The 24,658-nt window shown below is 42.5% G+C and overlaps 1 protein-coding gene across 7 annotated transcripts in view; it reads left to right on the top strand.

Annotated features, from left to right (window-relative positions):
- Positions 1–24,658, top strand: part of LOC116051688 (glutamate receptor ionotropic, kainate 5-like) — a 271,292-nt gene that overhangs the window by 179,928 nt on the left and 66,706 nt on the right. For 6 of the 7 annotated variants that reach the window (XM_031302240.2, XM_031302237.2, XM_031302239.2 and 3 more), the window contains 5 exons: positions 4,151–4,316; positions 8,368–8,546; positions 10,918–10,971; positions 17,118–17,279; positions 22,932–23,084. In XM_031302240.2, the coding sequence (XP_031158100.1) occupies positions 4,151–4,316; positions 8,368–8,546; positions 10,918–10,971; positions 17,118–17,279; positions 22,932–23,084 (714 nt within the window). The remainder of the gene's footprint in view (positions 1–4,150; positions 4,317–8,367; positions 8,547–10,917; positions 10,972–17,117; positions 17,280–22,931; positions 23,085–24,658) is intronic. The other variant, XM_031302238.2, reaches the window with a different exon arrangement.

The raw sequence follows: 24,658 nt of genomic DNA, 5'->3' as shown, positions 1-24,658 counted from the left end.
ATGCTTTTCTGTGTTTTTTTATCATATCTACAATGTTATAATGTTGGCTTTTCATGTTAAACGTGGCCAAAACTTCAAATAATGAGGTAAACAGATTTTGGACAAATCCTTGTGAGCTAAAACGTTCAGATTTCCAACTATTCTGAACACTCTGGTTTCAACAGTTTTTTCTACTCTTGGCTAAGTGTTAAGCAACTCTAAGCCGGCCTTCTGTGATTGGTCATCTGCTCCAAGTACACAGGACTGGAGTGTTTTTTTAAGCCGCTGCAATGTTAACATTATGCCATGTAACTACATGCTAACGGCAGTAAAAAATGTCATCTTGGCCACCGGTGTTGTTAAATTCTCCCCAATTCCGGGTCACATTACCCCTGAAACATTTATTGTTTATGTAGTATTTGGTTGAAAAGCCTATATTTGCATAGCGTTTGTAGAAATTGCTGCTATATTCTATTAGTGTCCACTGCTAACTATAGTAGCTACATGGCTAATAGCAGTAAACAATGTCGTCTGGGCGGCCAATGTTGTTAAATTCTCCCAAATTCCGGGTCGTATTACCGCTGAAACATTTGGGTAGATTGGGTAGGGTTCAGAAGCCTTTATCTGCGATTTTTGACGGTAGAAAATGCTGTTTCGTTCCACTACAATCTAACGTTAGCATACTGCTAACTATTAAGCAGCTACATGCTAACGCAACATAGCTGTAATCTCGGCCAATGCTGGCCATTTCTCCCCAAATTCTGGTCACTTTACTGCTGGGACATGTCCGCTTGTGTAATATTTGCTTTAGTATACTCTATTGGTGATTTTTCATGGTACAAAGTCCTGCTATATACTCCGTTGCAGTAGCCCTAGCTGATACAGAGGCTGAATTCAGTTGCAGCAGCCATGGGCAGTATGAGAAAAATAAAGTGTTTTTTAAACATTAACGCATGTTCTTGTACAAACACAAAATGCAAGTATAATCCGGAAAATGCTATATAATAGTTGCCCTTTAAAAGGCCTATCTCTGTAGGCATCCTTTCCATAATGTTGTCAGACACTTCTGAGCCTTTCAGTGGCAAAAAAACCAACAAATTGACGATGCACATTTGCCCCGTAGAGTTAAATTGCAGCCCGGTCTGCGGCTGCTGGGCACAGCTTCAGTTCAGTTCAGGTTTAATACTGGACCAATGTCAAAGATAGTTGTTCCCATCAGTCACTTACACACAAAAACATAGGAAAATAAGGTCCAGGTTGAAAAAACCCTGAAATTACCCTTTACATTTTTCATGGATATTAAAGGGTTTAACTTTTGTTCAACCATTTTCCTGCCATCTCCATCTCGTCTCTAAGCCTCTAACCGTCCAGATATCCTCTCCCTTTGCCTGACAGGGCTCATGTTATTGGAATTCTTTGCTCTGGATTTAAAATAAGCTCTGCATATCAGAGTGAAGCTCAGCCGAGCTAATTACAGTTTACCATTCCAACCTCTGCAGGTGTGAGCTCAGGTGAAATCGCTGAGCGGCGGATCACGCGGGACATTTTGGCCTCTGGCCTGATTTTTCTTCGTTCGTCACTGATGTGATTCATTTTTCAGTTTGTCATTCATTTTCTACCTTAAATACAGACACTGTGAGTCACAGGTCCCTTTGCTCTGCAAGTTTTCAAACTCTCGGCGTCTCTAAAACATTAAAGTGACTATACTTGTGTGTAACTTTTTAATGTTTCTGAAGCTCTGTCATTTTTTATACAATGGTCTTAAATGAAAAGAACGCTATTTTTATATAGTTTTTAGAAAGGCCTCTGCCTGGGTTCCATTTTTCCCGCGCAGTCACAGAATGATTTGTGGCAGGTAGACTTGTTTCCATGTTTCTGAAGCTCTGTCATTTTTTATACAATGTTCTTAAATGAAAAGAACGCTATTTTTATATTGTTTTTATTAATGCCTCTGCCCGGGTTCCATTTTTCCCGCACAGTCACAGAATGATTTGTGGCAGGTAGACTGCGCTACAGTCACACATTCTGACAGGTCACAGATTTCTTTGTTACACCAGAAAAGCCTGTGTGAGTATCCAGCCAGTTGAGCCAGGTAAAAGGCAGCAGGAGATTTCTTTATAGAGGCCTAATTGTATTTTAATGTCGTTTTAGAAGTTATCTGTTGTAGTTATGGCTGATTCTGGGGCAGGGCCATCACAGGAAAGAAGGAAATTAAACGAAGAACAACTAAAAAAAAAAAGGGAAAGTGACAGACCAACCACGTGAGTCACAGATGGAGACAATTGCGGGATTGTAAATGATTCAAAACCGTCCCTGAATTGGCCCTCAGGTATGAAATATGTCTATCTCTTCTGTGCGTGATGTGGTTGTACGTCAGTAGCCGACATTAAATTACGTCCCCCTTCCATTTAGCTCTGACATTTCGGTCTGTGTTTGTGTTGGCCTACTATTTCGTCCCCCTGTAACGTTACTTGTCTAAAGCGTCCGTGGGTTTCATGAAATGCGCTATATTAATTTAAGTTATTGTTACGTTGGTTGCTACAACAATCTCTCAATGCTTTGGCTCGTGACCCAGAGACAGTGATACCCAGTTTAGCTCAAGAGTTACCGTATGCACACTTGTAATGCAACGATGCATCTGTGACATATTCTCTTATTGTAAATGAATGATTTTCTGTCTGAGCAAAACATTCGTCGCGACTATACGACCTCCCCATAACGCTAACTCAGTAATCTACAGTGTGTAATAGACCTTTTTCACGGCAGACATGTTGACATGTCACAGTAGGAAAAGCACAGGTGTATTCAAAACCATTAATGATGGCTGCATTCCACTTAGGAGAGGCCCTGGTATTGTGCATGCTGACTCACTGAAATGAGCTCACTGGGACACTTGATGGAATTGAGCCATCGTGAAGGTCATCAATTTCAGCTGTGCTTTTCCTACTATGACAAGTCAAAATGTCTGCTGTGAAAAAGGTCCATACAGCACCGTAAAGAAAAGACCTTACCACACCTATGACAGCAGGTGTGGTAAAAACACTACCGCTTTTGTCCAAAGGGGCCGCTAGAATCAACACAAACTGAAAGTTACATATAGTCACTTAAACGGGAAAAGCTCTCAGACTCTTTAACGTACAAGGTTTTCATTGTGCCAGTCAGCTCAGCACCAGGGGCGGAGCTTCTGGGGCTCCAGCCCCGAATGTTTTCTCAAAAGCACCAAATCTTTTTTTAAAATAACTTCAACTTTGTATCACGTCCCCTCAGTCTCTCTGAGTGGAACGGCACGGAAATATTGCCGTTCATTCTCTGAACTCTACTCCAAATTAAAAAATATAGGTTTCAAGAAATGCTGTTTGTTGTTAATGCCATATTCCTACCCTGTCTACGTTATGTAGCCTAACTTAAAAAAATAAATAAATAAATAGCAACATCAGGCATTTTTTGCTGTATTCTGTAACAGTTGGAGAACAATTAGACACAAAATAGGATGTCGGCTCTAAAGGATGGAAACTATCATGTTTTTTTTTCCCAAATAATGCACAGATTTGTAGGCATTCTATTGTCAAATATCATGAAAAACTGTGCATATAGCCCTGGCAGACAGCTGAGATGACACTAATGCTCCCTAGAGGATGAATCCTTTTCATTTCCCTTCCTGGACTTTGCCCTTTTTTTTAAATAATGCTAAATTGCTAAACTCCATAAATCCTTTGATATTAATGTTTCATCTGAGCGGAGGTGAACACAAACTCTCGCTGTGCTTTCTGCATGCATCACTTTTCTAATAGCACTGGTGAGCCAGGCTTTGCTCCCTCTTCAGATATTATTTTTTGAAAGCGAACAAAGACTCGGTTATCAGCGAGCGTCAGAGTCTGATTAAAGCTTTCTGTTATCTGAAGTTTCTGTAAAGCCTGTGAGCTTTGATGGTTTTCATCAAAAAAATTTAAAAAATGTGTTCCCTTGATGTCATCACCTCTCGTTATCTCTCCTTTCCCCTTCATCCGTCTTTTCCTTCTTTCTTCTTGTTTCCAGTACTCGCTTTTCATTTCCTTGTCTTTTGATTGTCTTCTCCTTTTAACTCCTTTCCTCTCTTTTAGTATACCTTTCTTTTTTTTCCCTTTCCTTTTCCTTCCTAATAATTCTTCCTCCTCCTCCCTCATGCCCGCAGATCCCTCACGTGAAGATCGGTCCGGAGGAAACCCCGAAGCTGCCGTACCTTCGCTTCGCCTCGGTGACCCTTTACCCGAGTAACGAGGACCTGAGCCTGGCCATCGGCTCCATCCTGCGCTCCTTCGGCTACCCGACGGCCAGCCTCGTCTGCGCCAAAGCAGAGTGTGAGTCTTCTATTTCCCATTTTGTCCTCCACATCTTATTGGGTACAGGCTCCAAAACCAGCCCTCGAAATGCCTTGATGGTAGGGCTGTGCAATATATCAATATTATATCGATATTGAGATATGAGACTAGATATCGTCTTAGATTTTGAAAATCATAATATTGGGATATGGCATAAGGGTTGTCTTCTTCTGGTTTTAAAGGCTGCATTACAGTAAATTAATGTAATTTTCTTCACTCACCAGACTGTTCTAGCTGTTTTATTATTTGCCTTTACCCACTTTGTCATTATATCCACATTATTGATGATTATTTATCTAAAATCTTAGGGTGGAACAACTTAAACTCAATCATATGTACAGTATTATTAATGGTGTAGCCCCAAAGTATTTGGGTTTTCAGATTTTGATGGTACACACTCAACATGCCCATGAGACTAGGGCCAGTGTCCGTTCATGTAAGGTGCCATGTGTGAATAGTGAAGCAAGAAAATCGTTTTTTTATACAGGAATTATTTTATGGAATAGTCTTCCACTTCATATTAAAATGGCAGCAACAAAAAGGGATTTTAGAGGTAAAGTTAGGGTCTACTTGTGGAATAAAATAGACAATTAAGTGAAAATAAAATCTAGACTGGGGATAGGGTAATTTATTGCTTTTGTAGTTCATGGTGTTTTATCTGGTATTTTGATGTGTAGTTTTTTTTATTTTTAATTGTTTTAACCTTAGAAGGACTGTATGTGTTTTGCATGTGTTGTATGTCTCGTTTCTCTTACATCAGGGACCATGTTGGAAATAAGTGTTTTTCGCTTTTACATGTTATCCCTTGGATACCACCTCCCCCCCTTGTTGTCTTTCTATATCCATAAATAAAACCAAACCAAACCAAACCAAAATCGAATCGTGAAAACATTTTGTTAAAGCAACAATTGTCAAGGTTACAATATCGTCGCAATATCGACATCGAGGTATTTGGCCAGGAATATCGTGATATCTGATTTTCTCCATATCGCCCAGCCCTACTTGATGGAAACTGTAACTCTAACATATACTTATATAATGTAATGTTTTTGACTAACTATTTGTAACCCTTTCTTTCAGCGTTTTTTTTAAACCTTTTTTTGTACCCTTTATTCAAACCCTTTTTTGGGATGCTTTTTTCAACACTTTTCACGGTTTTCTCCTGCGGTTTTTCAACACTTTCCTTTTCAACGCTTTTTTAATGTTTTGTCAACGCTTGTCTCTTTATTCCCACTGCTTGAAGGACTTCAGGGCTGAAAACATTAGGGGGCTGGCTACACACCGGCTGCGTGGCATGAGCGTGTCAGCCGCGTGGCGTGTCCGTTTTTATTTGGGTTAACAGGTTAGAGCTTGCACACTGCCTGCGTGACACGCACGTCCACGAAAACGCGTGCATGCTAGAAATAGGACCGCCGCCTATTTTTAACGCGACATGCAAGCGTGTCGGAAGTGTTTCCAGGCAAAATAGAATACGAAAAGATGTTTATATGTCATTTTGACACCCATACTTTTAATAAATGACATTTTGATGTTTGAGAGTATCTAGGTTTTGACATAAATGCAGATATAAATGAAATTTAAAAAAATAATAATACACAATTATCGATTTTCAAATATTGCACCTGTTAATACAGAACAAAGTATTCTGTAGCCTATTTTGCCGTCAATACTGCCAACGTTGTCTTTGCTGTTATCAAATCAGTATATGACAAAATAAAGTTGAAGAACACGCCATTATTTCATTTTATCAATGGGAAACATACATGTGTACAGACAAGGCTAGCAGCAGCAGCAGACACGTTTGTGGTGTGTAAAGACATAGAAAACGCCACGCAGCCGCCACGCAACTGACACGCAACAGAAACGCCACGCTCACGCCACGCAGCCAGTGTGTAGCCGGCGTAAGCTTTAAAAAGTGCATATTATTACTTTAAAATAAGGACAAAAGCTCCGTGATCGGTCGTGGATGATGATGAACAATGTACTGTTAAAGTTACTCTGACCTTTTAGTTTGTGTGATTTCTGACTTCAGTCAACACCTGCAAGTGTTGTGTTTGGTTGTGCATCCCGTCTATTCTGGTTGTGTTCTTTTTAGTCCCACTCCCGTTTACACATTACCCTCATGGATCTACGGGCAACAGAAGTGCAAATTCTCGTGTCAAAGTTCACCAAAGTTGAACTCAAATCAACAATCGCAGCCATTGATTTTGGTGTGAATGTTTGAAATGCTGGCGTGACCTTTCGGTTTCCTCCGTTTCTCTTCCCTTTCCTTTTCTCTGTCCTTTTGCTTCCTTCCTCTGCTCTGCTACTTGTCTTTTATCCCCTCCACTTTGCCTTCATCGATCGCTCTCTCTCTCTTGTTTTTTCCACCCGACTGGGCTGCACCCGGCTCACCGTTTCAACGCTCTTCAGCCTTTAACCGCATCCTCGCCTGGTTAACGTCGGTGTTTAACTGGGCCTGCACGTTGTCGTGAACGTTGCCGTCCGCCAGTTAAACCCTGCCGCGGCGCGATGAATGCTTTATTGCGACGATTAGACGAGACACGCCGGCTGCTTCGGTCAGGGCCAGACTAGGAGAGAGACTGAGTCTTAAAACAGAGACGATGCAAGAGCAGCAGCCTTTTTCTAAAAGTTGCCCAGGAAAACTTTCTCATCTACTTTTGAACAAAACAAATCTCCCTCTGAATGTACTTTCGACTGCAATAGGCATAACTAGATTGCAGTTAATATTGTTACATAGAATGTAAAATTAATGGACTTTAAATATAATCGCCTTTATCCCCGTCTCTGTTTATTGCAGCTGGAGGTTGTTGTTTTTTTGAGCAGCGACAGTTATTTGTCTCTAATGAGCCCCATCAATTTCTGGAACCTTTCTTTCTTCTTCTCCCAAGTGGAAGCGATCATTTAAGTAAACAAGTTGAACACTAAGGACAGATTAATGTATGGATTCCTGTGTCTTCTTCACAGCAGTCCTGACTATAAATCCATGTTTTGGGAACGTGAAGTGTGCTTCAAAGCAAATTGAACATGGTGGCCAAACAGTGGAATGTAGTAGAAATTCTCTTAAAAAGAGTGGCTCAGTGTGTTGAATCTGAACCTTTATTACGTGCACATGGGAGAATACGCCAATGTTCTCTCCCGTCCCTCTAGAGCACACAACCCGGCTAGCGAGGCTCCGCCCTCCTACGTACTTCCACTAAATTTTCATTTTCCTTCAACACACCGTCTGGGTTTGCGGTATATTCACGGGTTTTTTGACTTTTCTCAATAAAAGCATGTCAATAAACTATACATGTCTGGCCCTGGATGTGATTCTCATTTCCCAGATTGACCATTAGTGAAGTTGGGTTGAGTGACACCCTTGCACATGGTTCAAACTCAAGGCCCGCGGGCCAAATACGCCCCCCCCCCTGCAAATTATTAATTCGGCCCGCATATCCACTTTAGGTTCACAATACATTTTGGCCCTGGTTAGTTGTGTGCCAAACCAAAAAGACGGGAAACTGTTTTCATACTCCAATTATGCGACTCTCTTTGCTGACTTCTTAGGGCTTTATGTTGAACAAAGTGCGACAAATGTCAAAAAGAGGGACAAAAAAGCAACAAAACGTTGCAAAAACCGGCAATAAAAACATAAAAAAGTGACAAAACCGTCTGAGAAAGCCACAAAACTGCCGCAAAAGCAACAAAAATGACCAAAAAAGTGCATGCAGTAATACAGTCAAATACGTATATCATGCTTTTTCGATGTATGCATGTCAATTAACTTTACATGTCTGGCCCTTGATGTGACGTTTCCATCGTGGCCATTAGTGAAAATGAGATTGACGCCCCTGCTCTACTGTAAATAGAGGTTGTTTTTTCGGGGAGGGACAGTCGTCTCCTTTATGCGCCACTGAGCAACTCTCATACGATTGACCGAGGGCTCCTTTTCGAACGCTGTATCCAGGTTTTTTGTTTAACATCCTTGTTTTTATGAACGTCTGTGCTACTGTTACAAACCCCACTGATTCCTAACTCCGCCCCGTAGGCCTGCTGCGATTGGAGGAACTGGTCCACCGCTTCCTGATCTCCAGGGAGACGCTGTCGGTGCGGATGCTGGACGACAGCCTGGACCCCACCCCCCTGCTGAAGGAGATCCGGGACGACAAAGTGGCCACCATCATCATCGACGCCAACGCCTCCATCTCCTACCACATCCTCCGGAAGGTCAGGATGGCAAAGGTTTTATTGCTCCTTGTTAACACGATGTGAGTCGCACAACGGGCGCCATCTTTGACAGCTAGCTACGACAACACCACTTGGACAAAGCTGACGTGATACGAAACGCGAAAAAGGTCCATATATATATATATAAATATAGGCCTACATATATATATATATATATATATATATATATATATATATATATACATAGTTGTGTTTAGCTGCTACAGAGCTCCGTGACGCCAGCAACAGAGCTCCGTCGTATCAGCAGTAGTTGGTAGTTGTGTTTAGCCGCTAAGAGATGACTGTGAGCCGGGTACAGGCAAGTTTAGACACCGAAATGACAAGTTAAGCTTAGAAAATATAGATTGATTGGATTATAACACTCCCAGGTTGTTAGCATTTCTTTGAACCAATCACAATCGTCTTGGGGCGGCGCTAAGGTCTGGACGCAGCGACGGTGACTCTGCTAAATAGTCTCGGGAAGGAACTTGTTTTGGTGGAACATTTGCACCCCGCAAAAGAAATCTCCACATACAATATTACATGAAGTTAACTGTTGACACAATACAGTAACGTGAGCTATTTAAATTAGCTGATACATGGTTAAACCTTGGCTCTCACCATTGTATCTCCGTGTGTACTTCATCCACAGCAATCCCACCAATCGGTCCCAAAACGTCCCAGTTAGAGAGGAAATGACCTAAACATATTCTTTGTAAATCTTTACAATCATTCATTGAAAGAACCAAGCAGGCCTGCCTTGTTGCACGATCCAAATTTTCTTTGAAACTTGACATTTTCAGCGTGTAGCTCGCTAGCTTAAAGGTTCTGGTTGTTGTTTCCCGAGGTGAACAGAGTTTGGGAACGGCAACACACAGAGAGAGAGCCGAAGATGAGGGACATCCGGCGTTGGCTGTTCAAGTTGTCATTGATCAAGACCACCCAAAGCATAATGGGAACTGTAGTGCCAATACACGTTTTGTGTACCTGAAATGACACTGGGCATTCATATACAGCTACAGGTTTCCAGGAGAAATGAAAACTCTGTAATGCTAAATAAAAAGGCCTCTGAGCAGTCGTGCTTCTCTAACATCTTTATTCCCTGCTTTGTCTGTCTGTTTCTCTCCCTGCGGTGGTTGCAGAGTAGTACAGGACTTTCAGACACGGGTTGGTTTGCTGCCAAACTGGCCGGTAGAGTCGACAGACTTTACAGCCCCTAACTAAATCTACCAGCTCTTGGCAGGTTGTAACTTCACTCTCTGCCCGGTAACCTTGGGGCTCTGAGAAGTTTTGAACACAAAATAAAAAAAGCGCTCAGTAACTCTGCCATGTTTGTCTTTCTTTTTTTTTTATCCTGTGAAGCTCAGCGGCTGCAGGCAGAACACCTCAGAGACAAGTTCTAAGTGTGAGGAAAGGTTAATGGATTACTAACAGAGTTAGTCTGGAGCTCTTCACTGAGAGGTTGCCAGTTCAAATCCCAGCCTGGCTGAACATTTGTGCCAGCAGATTTCAAACCGTGTGAAGCAGACACGCAGACTTTAACACAGGAGACAGGTTTTCCTTTCTTGTTTCAAACCACGATATTGTACCTCAAAGGTCTCATATTGTATGCTGATTGTTAGGTTCATTCTTGTATTTTAGGTTTCTTTTAGAACATGTTTACATGCTTTAATTTTCAGAAAGCACATTATTTTTTCTCATGCTGTCTTTTTGAGTATACCTGTATTCCCCTTCTGTCTGAAAACGACCCGTTTTTGCACCTGTCTCTTTAAGACCGCCTCCCGAAAAAGCCCAGTTTTCACTGATTGGTCAGCGTATCCGGGCGGCTCTCTTGAGTCTCGGCACCGTCATTGCAGCCGGGGAATGACTGTCGCGGCACTTTCTACTTATGTATAGTACAGCTGTGACCATGTGCGTACATTTCGCCTAACAGATGGGGGTGGACAATGGACATAACATTTCTTAAGAGCAATTTTTGGACAGATTTTACCCAGATAACAGCGAAACGTCTAGATGTCTTTTTACATCAGAACAAACTGGGCTTCTTTCAGCTATTATTCTCCTTCTTAATATTACCTCCCAAAACTCTTCTGAACATCTTTTCACCACTGACAGATCCTGTAGTTGTATTCCAACACATAATCACTGTTTTGTGTTATTTAAGAAGCAGGAACGCTCCGACACAGGCTGTAAGGGCGAAACATAATTGTCTCCAATTTTGGGAAGAACTGCAGTGCGCAGAGGGGGGAATATAAAACGGATGGTTCCTTGTTCTTGTTTTTTTTCATAAACTTTGTGTTTTCTGTTTGAGGCTGTGTACTTCCTGTTTCAAACATTATTTTCTTGTATTTTCTTCTCTGGGGACGTACAGGCGAACGAGCTGGGGATGATGTCAGCCTTCTATAAGTACATTCTCACCACCATGGTAAGAGCTTTGTCTTTTTTTGTCTCACACACTCATCTTCCATTGAACTCCACTCTCCCTCTTTCCTTCCCTTCGAAGAAGAAGACAGATTGTTCAGGAGGTTGATTTTTATTGAAAAGATCCTCTCGCATTTGTCTCTCCAAAGAGAGCTAAGAGACTTCAGTCGGAATGAGAGCTGACAACAGCCCGGGACATATAGTTAAAGGACAAATCCGGTGCGACCAGTCGAACGACGAACGCCGTGCAACGTGAGCTGAACTGTCACTTGAAATCTCCCCAGTTCAGCTCACATTGCACGGCGTTCGTCGTTTGACTGGTCGTGACTGTTTTTCCAAGATGGCGCCCGCCTGTATACGTGAACGGTACTGTCTTCATAAACTATCTTTTTAATAAACTGTACACTTACAAAGTTCTTAATGCTTCAGTTTACATGTAGGGACCCTCATTATGCTACCGTGGAAGTGTGGTGTTATTTTGAGCCTTCTTAGTGGTATAGAAATAGTTAGTTCTTTTCACTTTACCAGTGCCCCGACGACTAGTGTTATAAGCTAATTAGCGGTTTGCGATAAACTGGTCACATTTGATTAGCATGAAAACATATCCCAGAGAACGGTCGACTCGGTACACATGTTATTAACACCTAGGTTAATTTTGCGCCGGATTTGTCCTTTAACGTTTCTTCGCCCCCAGCCAGCTAGCAGCCAGCCACTATCATTACAGCAATCCAAACCCAGTCAGCACTTAACTCTAGCGCCGGGTGCTTAAGACGCAAATGGCAGTTTAATGAACCATCAGGAAATTGACCATATCAGACCAAGGCACCCGAGTCAGAACAGCGGCCATCCGTAACGTTACGTCTCCGTAACCATTACTGGTGTTCGTTTATTAGAATGACATGAATAAACGTTACTAAATGTAACGGGAATAAACTTGAATGGGTGAACTAGAACAGATGCATTTTAATCGACGGTGGTGTTTAACAATGAAAACTACAACTCCCATACTTCCACGCAACTTCACGTCATCGAAAGTCTGTGTTTACCATCCATGGTTTTGATTGGGAGACCCCTTAGCGGCAGAAAATTACATATTGTACGTTTAATTATTACAGTAACCATTTAAGATGTCGTATTGTCTGTACAGTCATATATGTCCTCTTTTTATGTCCTAAGATGTTTTGTTGATCTTATGTTTATGTTTTTATGTTGATTTTATGTTGGTTTTACAATGGTTTTTCTGTGTCATGTTTGTGTTGTGAAACAGATTGTAGCACTATGACAAATTTCCCCTCAGTGTATTCTATTCTATTCTATGACGTTGGGACTTCTAAAACAAGTTGATTGGATGACCACAGTGGCCTGTTCGTTTTCGCAAAGGGTTACAATCTCAGACAGATACGCCGGAGCCAGGCCATTAATGTCCATACAAGCAAACATTCAAATCTTAAAATCAATTCTAAAACGCACTGGAAGCCAATGGAGAGAACAGGGGGTAATGGGAGCACATCTGGAGGTATGTGTTACAAAGGGGGCAGCAGCATTTTGCACAAGTTGAAGACGGGAAATAGAAGTTTGATTGAGGTCAACATGTTGCATTACAGTAATCCAGCCTTGAACTTGCAATATATATAGATAGTGGGGGACATATCCTCTGCATCCCCAACGAAATCTAAGCCTATGCCCCCAGGTATTGCTTCCTCCCCTCTCTCACCTCAACCAGCGCCAACATATATATCCTCTTTTACCCATAAATCCTCTCCTCTTTCTCTTCTCATCAGAGATGCATGCTGCTCCCGTCGTCGTTTGTCATCTTTATAATTTCACTGTCTGGTGCCGTGCCCTTGTGCAAAGAGACTTCGCATGGATAATAACTCTAAGTCTCGGTCTCCGCCTTGTCTCTAAATGCCGCCGTGTTGCAGACTTTAACTGAGCTGTTTGCAAGGGCGCTTCACGCCACGCTCGCAAAAAAACCAAGGGCAAAAGTACCGTTGAACCAGCAGAACCCTGGATAAGGACCAAAAAGTGAAATTATTTCCCCACTTCACTACTTCCACACACGCTCACACACCCGCAGCACTGTCTTTGACCTACCTTTAACTTTGTGTTAAACACGCTCTGCTGACTGTGACAAGGCGACTCAGCTTTATACGGCAGACGGTATGTAGAGTTCAGTTTGGCTACAAGACGTCGGAGTGTGGAAAGTAAGGAAAAACAATAGGCCACAGGAAAGAAGCTGCAAGAGACTTAGGGGCCCTTTAACTCCTACCTTGTTTGGTCCGGACTTTCTGACACTTCAGTTTGATCCAAACCAAAATTACCGGTAAGAAACCTCCCCCGGACCACGGTTCAAACTAAAGCATGGTCTGCTTTGTTTCTAGTGTGAAAGCATTTTTAAAGCATTTTTTTTGTGTGTTTTTTTGGGACTTTCGGACCAAATACAGGAAGTTCTGGCAATCAATCGTGGCGTTGTTACGGAACCCATTGCAGTTCTAGGCAAGAACCACCCTTCTAAAGCATTCACGCTACTATTGGCTAGGCAGCCATGCTCGCGCGAGGTAACAGAAACCGATTTTTTCAGGTCCCATCCACTGACCTAACCTCAGCCAATCGGGCTGCTTCATAGACCTTTTTCACAGCAGACATGTTGACATGTCATAGTAGGAAAAGCACCGGTGTATTTAAGACCATTAATGATGGCTGCATTCCACTTAGGAGAGGCCCTGGTATTGTGCATGCTAACTCACTGAAATAGCTTAATGGGACACTTGAGGGAATTGAGCCATTGTTAAGGTTATCAATTTCAGCTGTGCTTTTCCTACTATGACAAGTCAAAATGTCTGCTGTGAAATAGTTCCATAGGGCGGGTCTTGCCTAAAACTGCAGTGGGATCCATAAAAACACATAGTTGTGTTATAAGAGAAGCGTAGCTCCTTTACAGCTCAGTGCTTAGTGTGTACGAGAGAGAGTGTGACGGTGGAATGCACGAAAGCTGTCGGCTATCAGGGCAGAGAATAAAATTGCCAGTTTACTTGTTAAGTGGTAGTAAATGTACAGTATAGGTTTCAGCTTGTCTCTGAAAAAAATCCAGCAGCTCCTCAAAACCCAAGTAAAGTTTCCGTGGCTTGCTTCTCAAGAACACAACAAAACATTAAAGAGCTGCGGTAGCACGGGAGAGAGCAGGAGTCAGCTGGAAAAACTCCCAAAAATGCCGACAGCAGAGAGAGGACACGAGAGGACGGGGAAGCCAGCTCAACTATGTGATGTCAACAGGAAGTAGAGTTGAGAAAAACTCAGATACCTGAGTCATGAATCTCACAAATGTTTTAATGGAGGGGGGGAGGGTCAATGTGACATTCTGGGTGAAGTAATCAATGAGTCCCAGGTATTGATTAATAATCTCATCAAACCCCTGCAGAGATATGATGGTCAAGTTCTCCTTAATGGGGCAGAAAAGCACCTAAATCTTACTTATTGCTTTTTGAAACGCACACAAATCTGAGACAGAGGCTGCCACGTGCTTTTCTTCAGGGCGCACTGAACCAACCTTGTGTTGTACCGCCCTCATCGGCTGTTACACAAACGGCTTCCTTTCTATACGGACGTCCTGTCTGAACTGAGCTGCAGTCACAGCATCGCCGTGTCCTTCTGGGACACTGTCGCAGTGTTTTCCTCGCTCAGCAGTGCTGACTCCTCCAGCCAACTGCTCTTTGTCACGACTGGCAGGCCTACCGTCTGACTGTGTACTTGGCTGGAGCTGAAATTGGTTTGGCAACTGGCAACCAAACCCGGCGGCAACAACAACAAAAGCAGTAGCAGCTTCCTGCCAGGCTGGGATGGGGTTAAGTAAATAAGTGTCTGAGAGATTCAGGGAAAATACATTAACCTTACACACAGGTTAGCAGTTGTGCTAAAACAAGCCGGACAGAACAGGTTCCAGGGTCTGAATACTTCCTGGGCCTTGGACTGAAGCTCAGGGTTTTGGACCTGAATCAAAATCCCCCCCCCCACACACACACACACACACACACACACACACACACACACACACACACCTCATACCCTCTACAGACAGTTTCTGCAGACTGGATAGATTCTGTGCCAGAATGATTTTAACTTGCTTACGACGCAGCCAAATGATGACGTGACGGTCCGTCCGTCCAACACGTTGGTCCAGAGTGAGACATGTCAACAACTACTGTCTGGATTTCTCTTTTATTTACTAAAAGAAACAACAATGACAAAAAATAAACATAAAAACAACATGGAAAAGAGCAAAGTAACTTATCTCCCATCACCACATTGTTACGAACGCGCTAAACTAACCTGGCGTGTTGCGTTCAACGTGAGTGTGAGTTAACCTGCCTGGTTGGTAGTCTATATGGAGGTTGCTCAACTGGGATAGAACAGCCTACATCCACATCGTGGACAGCTAACTTCATGCACCCTGGGACATCTTCCCCCTCATGTCACGTCAGTCTGACCCTGCCCACCTTCTGAAAGACCCAGATTAATATCATAACAATGTCCCGAAGAGACTTTCCCTTCACCAAAGAAGCCCATAAGTTGTTTTTTTCAACCTCTAGTGGCTGTAGTAGTTATGACGGGAGCAAATCAGGAAATAAGGTGACGAAGTATAGGAGCGCTGCATTTCCGAGTAAGAGAAGGGTTGGGTAGTAGATGGATCAAACAATCTTTCACATACACAAACACACACACACACACACACACACACACACACACACACACACACACACACACACACGTTTGTTTCAATATCTTTGTGGGGACCCGTCATTGACAATGTATTCCCTAGCCCCTTACCCTAACCTTTACCATCACAACTAAATGCCTAACCTTAACCCTTACCCTCACCCTAACCATAACCTAATTCTAACCCTAATCCTAAGTCCAGCATTTTGGGCCCCACAAGGCTGTGCAGACCCCACAAGTATACTGTATTCACCGGTTTGTGGACCCCACGAATATAGTAAAACAAGCACACACACTCACACACACACACACACACACACACACACACACACACACACACACACACACACACATACCCACACTCTGACATTGTCTTTCACCCAGGAGACCGGGATTCGAGTCCTGTTTAAAAATAACGCAGAGTCTACTATTTATTTGACAGGGATGATACATGTAGGCATTGTGCACATTGAAATGAACTGTAACCAATGCGATGTACATAGGACTTCTAGTCGGGTCTAATTTGCAAGCATAGAGACAAACAATCGAACAAACAGACAAATAACCACTAAAAACAGTATAGGAAGAAGAAAATATGCATGTTGTATAAAGGTGTCCCAGTGTTCACAGACTTGACCTTTTTTTCACTCAGTTAATGTTTTTATTTTTTTATTTTTGATGGCACGGTGCTCCAAATGATCTTTAACAATCAATCAAAATGTTAACGTGCACATTACTTGACATTCACAATATCTATTATTTACCCTGAAAATAAAAGCAGCTTCATAATTGAGGCACGCGGTGCTAATTTCATTTACCTTTAGCTGAAGAGCAGATGCCAGAAGTCATCTTTTTCTGTTTGTATCTGCAGGTTGCAGCGTTTGTTTTAAACTGGACTCCTGCCTGCATTGATTTCACAGCTGAAGCTAAATGGTTCATTGGCCGCGTCTGTTTCACAGCAAACACAAACCCTCCGAGGGCCGAGCAACAAGTTTGATCCTGGTTTGTTTCAGCCGCAGAGCTCAGTGTGACACCGACTCGCCTTCGATGACTATTTGAAGTTCTTTGAAAATTCCCCAGTGTTTGATGTCCATCTTCATCATCATCCTTTTAAAAAAAAAAATGTTAAACCTTTTTTTTCTCTCTCTGTAAGCCTGCTCTGAATCTAAAAATTAAACTTGACGTTGTGCAGCCTACAAAAGAAAACTCCAATCAAGCCCTTCGTTTGCTTCTGTCTTCCTCTTCCTTCTGCTTTCCTTTCATCTTTTTCCTCGTCGGGGATTTCCTTTCCACTGTGATCTTTCAATAGCTGTTTTTTTTCTTGTATCTCACAACTCCTGCCTTTTCAATAAATTAGTAACATAAGACGGACAAGAAGGTGTAACTTCTTCTCCCTCTTTCTCTCATCTCTCTCTCTTTCTGTCTGTGTGTCTTTAGGACTTCCCTCTGCTGCGCTTGGACGACGTGGTGGGCGATCAGTCCAACATTTTGGGCTTCTCTATGCTGAACAGCAGTCATCCCTTCTACCTGGAGTTCATCCGGAGCCTCAACCTATCCTGGAGAGAAGGCTGCAATATCACCCCGTACCCAGGACCAGCGGTGAGGGACATTTAAGAGACTGTCCTCCCCCTCGTTTGTACGGGAGCGTGCCTATGTTCCCACAGCCCTATGTTCCACAAGAGTTTTTTTCAAAAGTAGGCCCTATGTTCCCACAGTTCCCACATTTCTAAGATTTTTTTTCCAAAATTAGGCCCTATATTCCCACATTTCCTTTTTCATAAATTTGTCATAGAATTGATTTTATCCCCCTGTCTCCCAATTTGGTAGCCAATTACACCCAACCTATTATCCAGTAGCAATGGATGGAATGTAACCCTAACCCTAACATAGGGCCTCATTTTAAGAAAAATCTTAGAAATGTGGGAACATAGGGCTGTGGGACCACTGGGCTGTGGTAACATAGGGCTGTGGTAACATAAGGCTGTGGGACCATAGGGCTCTGGGAACATAGGGCTGTGGTAACATAGGGCTGTGGGAACATAGGGCTGTGGGACCACTGGGCTATGGTAACATAGGGCTGTGGTAACATAGGGCTGTGGGACCATAGGGCTCTGGGAACATAGGGCTGTGGTAACATAGGGCTGTGGTAACATAGGGCTGTGGGACCATAGGGCTCTGGGAACATAGGGCTGTGGTAACATAGGGCTGTGGGAACATAGGGCTGTGGGACCACTGGGCTATGGTAACATAGGGCTGTGGTAACATAGGGCTGTGGGACCATAGGGCTGTGGGAACATAGGGCTGTGGTAACATAGGGCTGTGGGAACATAGGGCTGTGGGACCATTGGGCTGTGGTAACATAGGGTTGTGGGACCATAGGCCTGTGGGACCATTGGGCTGTGGGACCATAGGGCTGTGGGACCATTGGGCTGTGGGAACATAGGGCTGTGGGACTATTGGGCTGTGGGAACATAGGAGGAGGAAATAATGTGATGAAATATAAGGGCGCCAAATTTTCGTGTAAGGAACTTAAAATTTGAAATAAAACAGCGAGTTCTTCTTTTAACTCAATGTTCAGCTTCACATGTGTAACCGGAAGTGAAGTTATGTCGGATTTAAACCCAATCCACGATCTTTTTCTAAACATAACTAAGTAGTTTTGGTGCCTAAACATAACCCTACTGCAACTGTTTCACAACGTTAAAGACGTCTTTAAAATCGCAACCTTTACGTTCAAAACCACAAACTGATGTTTTCTGATTTAGATATGAGGTACCGCTATTTTATGAAACGCTCCTGTGGGTCGTATTAGAGCAGTGGTTGTCAACCTTTTTGAGTCGTGACCAGAATAATGACCCCCACCCCCCTCGACAATGACAAAAAGAGCTGCAATCTGGTGTAAACAGCTGTTTCTACACGCCTCTCCCTGCTGATTTAGAGTAAACAAAAAATGCTTTGCTTTAATGATGTTTTAATGATGTTTAGTTTTAGTTGTAGCAGCTAAACAAAAAATTTCCGACGGCACCGGAGCAATCCCGGAAGCTGAACATCGTGGATATAGACTAGAGGGTAGGGAACTAACAACTCATAACGTTATATGGTTTTGGAGGACTTGTTGACATTTACACACAGACAGAGATGGGAAGTAACAAAGTACAAATACTTTGTTACTGTATTCAAGTAGATTTTTTAGATATTTTTACTTTACTATTTATTTTTGTGCCGACTTTTTACTTTTACTCCTTACATTTTTAACACCAATATTGGTACTTTCTACTCCTTACATTTTACAAAATTGGCTCATTACTTTAGTTTCAAATAATTTCAGTGGAGTTGCCGTTATTATTTTTTGCGTCATCAATACCGAATTCAATCTAATTGGATGCGAATATACGTTGCACTTCACGCACCACTACAAGACGACTCGACAGATCCGGCGGCATCCATTCGCAGCAAATCATTGCGGCTTGATGGCGGTAACGTTCACACATAGTAGTATGGACGGCGACATGATTGAAATGAAGAAAACAGAGATCCCAGAGATTCGGCAGACAAGCAGCAAGACATTCCCAATTAACCTGGAGTCCCAGTCTCTGTCACAATAATCATATAAGTGATGTTTTAGGCCTATTGGCAGACATCCATTTAAAATGCAGGCAATGGCATATAAAGAGCCTTTTTTTCCATGTCCACTGAAGTTTCTCAGCTTAACATTTGTGTTGTCCAGGTAGCTTTGCATAACAAATGGTTGTCATTTGCAAGGCTACTTTTACTTTTATACTTCAAGTAAATTTCCAAGCCTGTACTTTGTTACTTTTACTTGAGTAAAGAAGTTAAATCAGTACTTCTACTTTTACCAGAGTATTTTTTAACACAAGTGTCTGTACTTCTACTTGAGTACGGGAAATGAGTACTTTTGCCATCTCTGCACACAGGGAGACAAACCTGTCTGTGATTGAAGAAGTTGTTGATTTTAAATCATCTTCTGCAGATTCGGGTTTGATTGCATGCCGTTGTAAAGCAATGCCTTTAATCTTTCACTCCTCCTCTTTCTCTCTGTATCTCTCTCTCCTCCTCCACAATGAAAAGACCCATCAGGACAAATCAATCCTCTGCGAGCTGTTTGTCTCATTCGCAGCTCTAATATCTACGGAGGCAATAATGCCTCAGCAGACAGCTTTAATAAAGATAATAGTAATGACAATGGAGTTTGTCTCAATCACTAGAGACGCCATCGTCGCTGCAGAGTGCATCCCCTGGAGATTTATCACTCATATTTAGGCAATTAAGGTGCTTGACGGAATTGCATAAGAGCCATAAGTCTGGTTGTTTGGATTGTAATGAACTTTATTATTGCGATGATGACACTCATTACTTGATGATCAGATAAAGAGTTTCAGTGTGAAATGACTGCTGGCACAGAATGACATAACGGAACAGCCCTGGCGTTTTCCTTAAGGAAGGCTGGTTATTTCATATTTTTATCATTATCAGAAAATGATAATGACAATGATTTGAAAGATTCAAATAAGCAATGAACTTATTTTAAGGACGAGTTTTTGGTTGTATCTATTTTGCCATAGCCTGTTAGTTAGTAAGTCGTTAACTGAATGAATGAAATCTTTATTTCGAACGATTAAAAGATATATTCACCAGCCAACATGGCTAGTACATTGTTGAAGTTACCAGCCAATCAGATTTTTCACTAGCCTAAGTTTTACTAATTTCAACAAATGTTACTAACTTTATTACTTAAGGTGGCTATATGTAACTTTCAGTTTGTGTGGATTCCAGCGGCCAGATAAAGATTACGTTTCCATGCCAAACGCACAAAACTGCCAAAATTTCTTGCCGGAAAACAGACCAATCTGGCACATTGTTTATGCAGCCGGCCGATTCAAACAGAAGGAATGTTGTTTGCTTCATTCATCACCGGCCAAATTGGATAGTAACTTTACAATGTTACCTGCCAAAGTTGGCGGGTGTCAATTTAAAGCCCTGTATGTATATAAAATGTATAAACAAATTACAAAAAAAAAAAAATACATAACAAAAACACAAAACTAAATTTCATTATAACACTCGACCCGTTGGAAAAAGGAATGGGTAGAAGCCCTAGGCTCATCAGGTCTTTATCTAAGATAAGGGAAGAACAAACAACACAAAAACAGGCAGCAGTAACATCAGTGTAACTTGTCATTCTCAAAACTTGTTCACTATCGTATCGAGACTATCTCTGCACAGAGTTACATATTCCATTGTACGGGGGACTGACCAATGGGGCAGTTGAAGTGGATATCACTTTAAGACACACCACTACGTGGCCCATGCTTGGGCATAAAAGGCCCAGGTGTGCATGGGTTCACTGATTTACATTGATTGGAACGGTATCCGAGTGGCCTTGCCCTGGAGAGATAGTAGTCTCTTCACTCAGAGAACCAAGGTTACCCTGTAACCGAACATTCTGTTGTGCCCCCCTTCAGAAGCCAAATGAAAGTTAGTTTTAGTTTTTTATTTAAATTTTCAAGTTTGTTTTTTCCAAGTCCACAAACTGCTACTTTCTCGTCCGGCACAGGAGTCATCATGAGGTGTTTGGGGTCGATGGGAGTGCAAAAAGCACCAGAGTTCACATCATGTATGTGACCTGTTGTTCAGTTTAGCGTAATAAAACACTTTCAGACCAAAAAGAGGAGGAACCACTGTTCTAGACCTTAAAACAAACGATGAGGCAATATCACATTCAGAGTTTATTTAACAGTGTGTTCCCTAAAGCCGCTTCATATGTGAACTAGAGAAAACAGCTGCTGGACCTGACAGACAGATTGGTGAGAGCTAGCAATTACTTTTCACTCTTTCCGTCTCTGTCTCCCCTCTTCTATCTTTCTCTCTTTAAAACTGTAGTTAGTTATTGTCACCCAGCCCTGAAACTATCGAGTCGGAGAGAGCCTCAATCACACTCAGTCATGCATCCATCTTTTTTATCAGCCGTTGACAGACTTTGCAGCTCTGCCTCCATACAATTTGTCTGATTCCCTCAGAGTGTCAATTTGACTGACAACTGATTAAACAGACCAGAACGTCAGACGCTGATAGGATCACTGAGCCGTACGAGGCGCACACTGAACGCCACTGATAGCAGGAGCTGCTATCATTCCCTGACGCGCTCGCCTGTAGGAGCATCAATAAAACACACAAACACGTTTTTCTATTGTGTGTGTGTAGGACTCTGTTTTCGTGTGAACAATATAAATCAAACAGCAGAGAAAAATCACCAACTCTACAGCTTGACTGAGCTTTTAGCCTCTTTTAGCTCCTAGTCAGGAGGAGACCAAACCGGAGCTAAAAGCAGAGTGCAGTGCTGTGACCGGTCTTTGTCTCGGAATCGACCGCATTTTTACTCGGTCTTGTCTTGGTCTTGGATAAAGAGGACTCAGGATTTTATTGCAAGACCAGTCAACACCACAATTGCTGGGATATCACCATATGCAACCAATAACTTGACTAATTTATGACAAATTTACTACTGTTAATCACTTCTCCCTAAACCATTTAACACGCACTCGCAATAAAGTTAGTGTGGGAAACAGGAGAAAAAGCTCTGGCCATCTGGCACTGGTCTGGTTTTGGTCTTGGTCTTGGTCATGACTCAGTCTCAACCCCTCAAAGTCTCGGTCTTGTCTCGGTCTCGATACACTCTGGTCTTGCTGTTGACTTGGTCTCGGTTTAGTGGGTCTTGACTACAACACTAGTAGAGTGAATACTGGACTTGGATTCATCACAATGCATTCTCATGATCGGGTTGAAGACCTACGTACGAAAAATTATGCACAACAATACGCATCATATCCTACGAAACTAGGCGACCGCCGACTGGTCATGTGGCGCCAAAATTAAATGAAATGCTTACGAATTACAGTGCTTTACTTTTCGTTGCTATATGGTTCATGAGAACAGCCTGGGTGGACACAAACATGACTCCAATGAGATGATCAGGTTGCTCTTTGTTTGCTGGATACATAAAACAGCTTTGTAGTTTAGCCTAGCTTAGCAAAAAACACAAGAAACACAGGGGAAACCACTCGCTACTACCAAAAGAGAAAGAATCCAGCATCTCAAATAGTATTAGCTAGTAAGCTCCTTAACCATGCATCCAAGCATCACCTTCACAGGATGTCTGACCTCCTTTTGGCACCAGTTCCAGCTGTTGGCTAATAGGTGGTTATTGTATTCTTTTTATTTTGTGTGTTGCAGCTGTCGTCGGCCCTGATGTTCGATGCGGTCCATGTGGTGGTGAGCGCAGTGCGCGAGCTGAACCGCAGTCAGGAGATAGGGGTGAAGCCACTGAGCTGCACATCTCCGCTCATCTGGCAGCATGGAACCAGCCTCATGAACTACCTACGCATGGTACACACACACACACACACACACACACACACACACACACACACACACACACACACACACACGTGTTCTGCCAGTTTGCAATTTCCCCGAAAGATTTTAACATTTAGGGCCCTATTTTAACGATCTAAGTGCACGGCGTGAAGTTCCTGGCGCAGGTGCATTTAGGGCGTGTCCAAATCCACTTTTGCTAGTTTGACGGCAGAGTCAGGCGCGTTTGTACCTTGGCGCATTGCTATTATGTTGGCGGATTTGCACCGTAATATCTTTTGCATGTTTGTGTGCTGCTGCGCTTCCCTGTGTGTGTAACAAGCATAGTGTGCGCGCTGTGCACGGGCCTAGGCGCATTTCACTAATTTGCTGTTAAAATAACAATGAAATGCTGCGTTATTGACTTTAGACCAGGTTTTTGTTGGTCAATGGCGCGATCACTTCCCGCTGCCTCAAGATAGCAATACACCAAGAATTCACCTGAACACACCTCCCTGTTAGACCAGCAAGCCCATGGGCACACAGATGGGCACAGGTGCATTTGCTATTTAAACGACGTGGGCGCTGGACGGGAAATTGACAACTGCGTCATTCTTAAACTAGCAAAGACACTTGCATCAGGCTTTACACTGCGCGGGGTGCAAGATAGGGCCCTCTATATATTTTTTAAAAGACGTCTTTGAAGCTGTTTACATGACAACTCCAGCTAAGGTGATTTATTACAGTTTGACGTATGACATTTAAACAATGAAGGTTTAATGTTTTTAAACTTTCTCAGGGCCTACGTTACAGAAGCTGTTTTTATGTGTCAGAAAATCCATAAACTAAAACACTTTTTCAGATTATGCAGGCTGCTTTCACTGAAACAGAAAATCTTCAGCAACTGTTACTTATTAAAATGCCGACCTTACACCAAACGACTTTTGAAGCGATTCCACTGTCGCACACTAATTTCCAATATCGGAATGAAATCGCATGAGTCTTGCTAGAGTTGGGGCGCTCCCGCAGTCTCAATCATTTGGTGTAAGGTGGTCGTAAAACTCAGTCCCAGTCAGTCTTTTTCCCATCTGGACGTTCAGACAAAATCAAACGTGTTTGATATTATCCTAAGTTTCAGGTCTTGGTAGTGAAGTTAAATCATGTGAACATTGTCAACAACCAATGGGTATGCTCCCTCCAGCACCAAACAGGAAGCAAATGGATAGAGTCGGTTATTTAGTTAGTTATTTATGGTTGCCATGGCGGCGCGCTAAGCTAAACGCTAAAGAGGGAAAGTTGCCGATTTTCAACCCTTCTGAAGCAAGTCATCCAACAGGAGTTTTACCGGCGGATAAACGCAGACCTCCAGGTACTGGAGACATTCATCTGCATGTACGGCAGAACTGAAAATCTGCAAACTTTCTCTCAAGTTACCAGCTAACGCTAGCGGTAGCTAGCTAGCTAATCGGAGTGAAGGCTCGAGTCGAAGAAAATAATTCATGATGACGGAAAACGCTTCAGGACATCGTATTTATGTGTATATCTGATATGTTTGGCATTTTACCTCATATATTTTGTTACTTTTATCGAGAAATAAATACTTTTAA

The sequence above is a fragment of the Sander lucioperca genome, chromosome 16 (genome assembly GCF_008315115.2).
Source record: "Sander lucioperca isolate FBNREF2018 chromosome 16, SLUC_FBN_1.2, whole genome shotgun sequence".
NCBI lineage: Eukaryota > Metazoa > Chordata > Actinopteri > Perciformes > Percidae > Sander > Sander lucioperca.
This window is presented reverse-complemented; position numbering and strand designations above follow the sequence as displayed.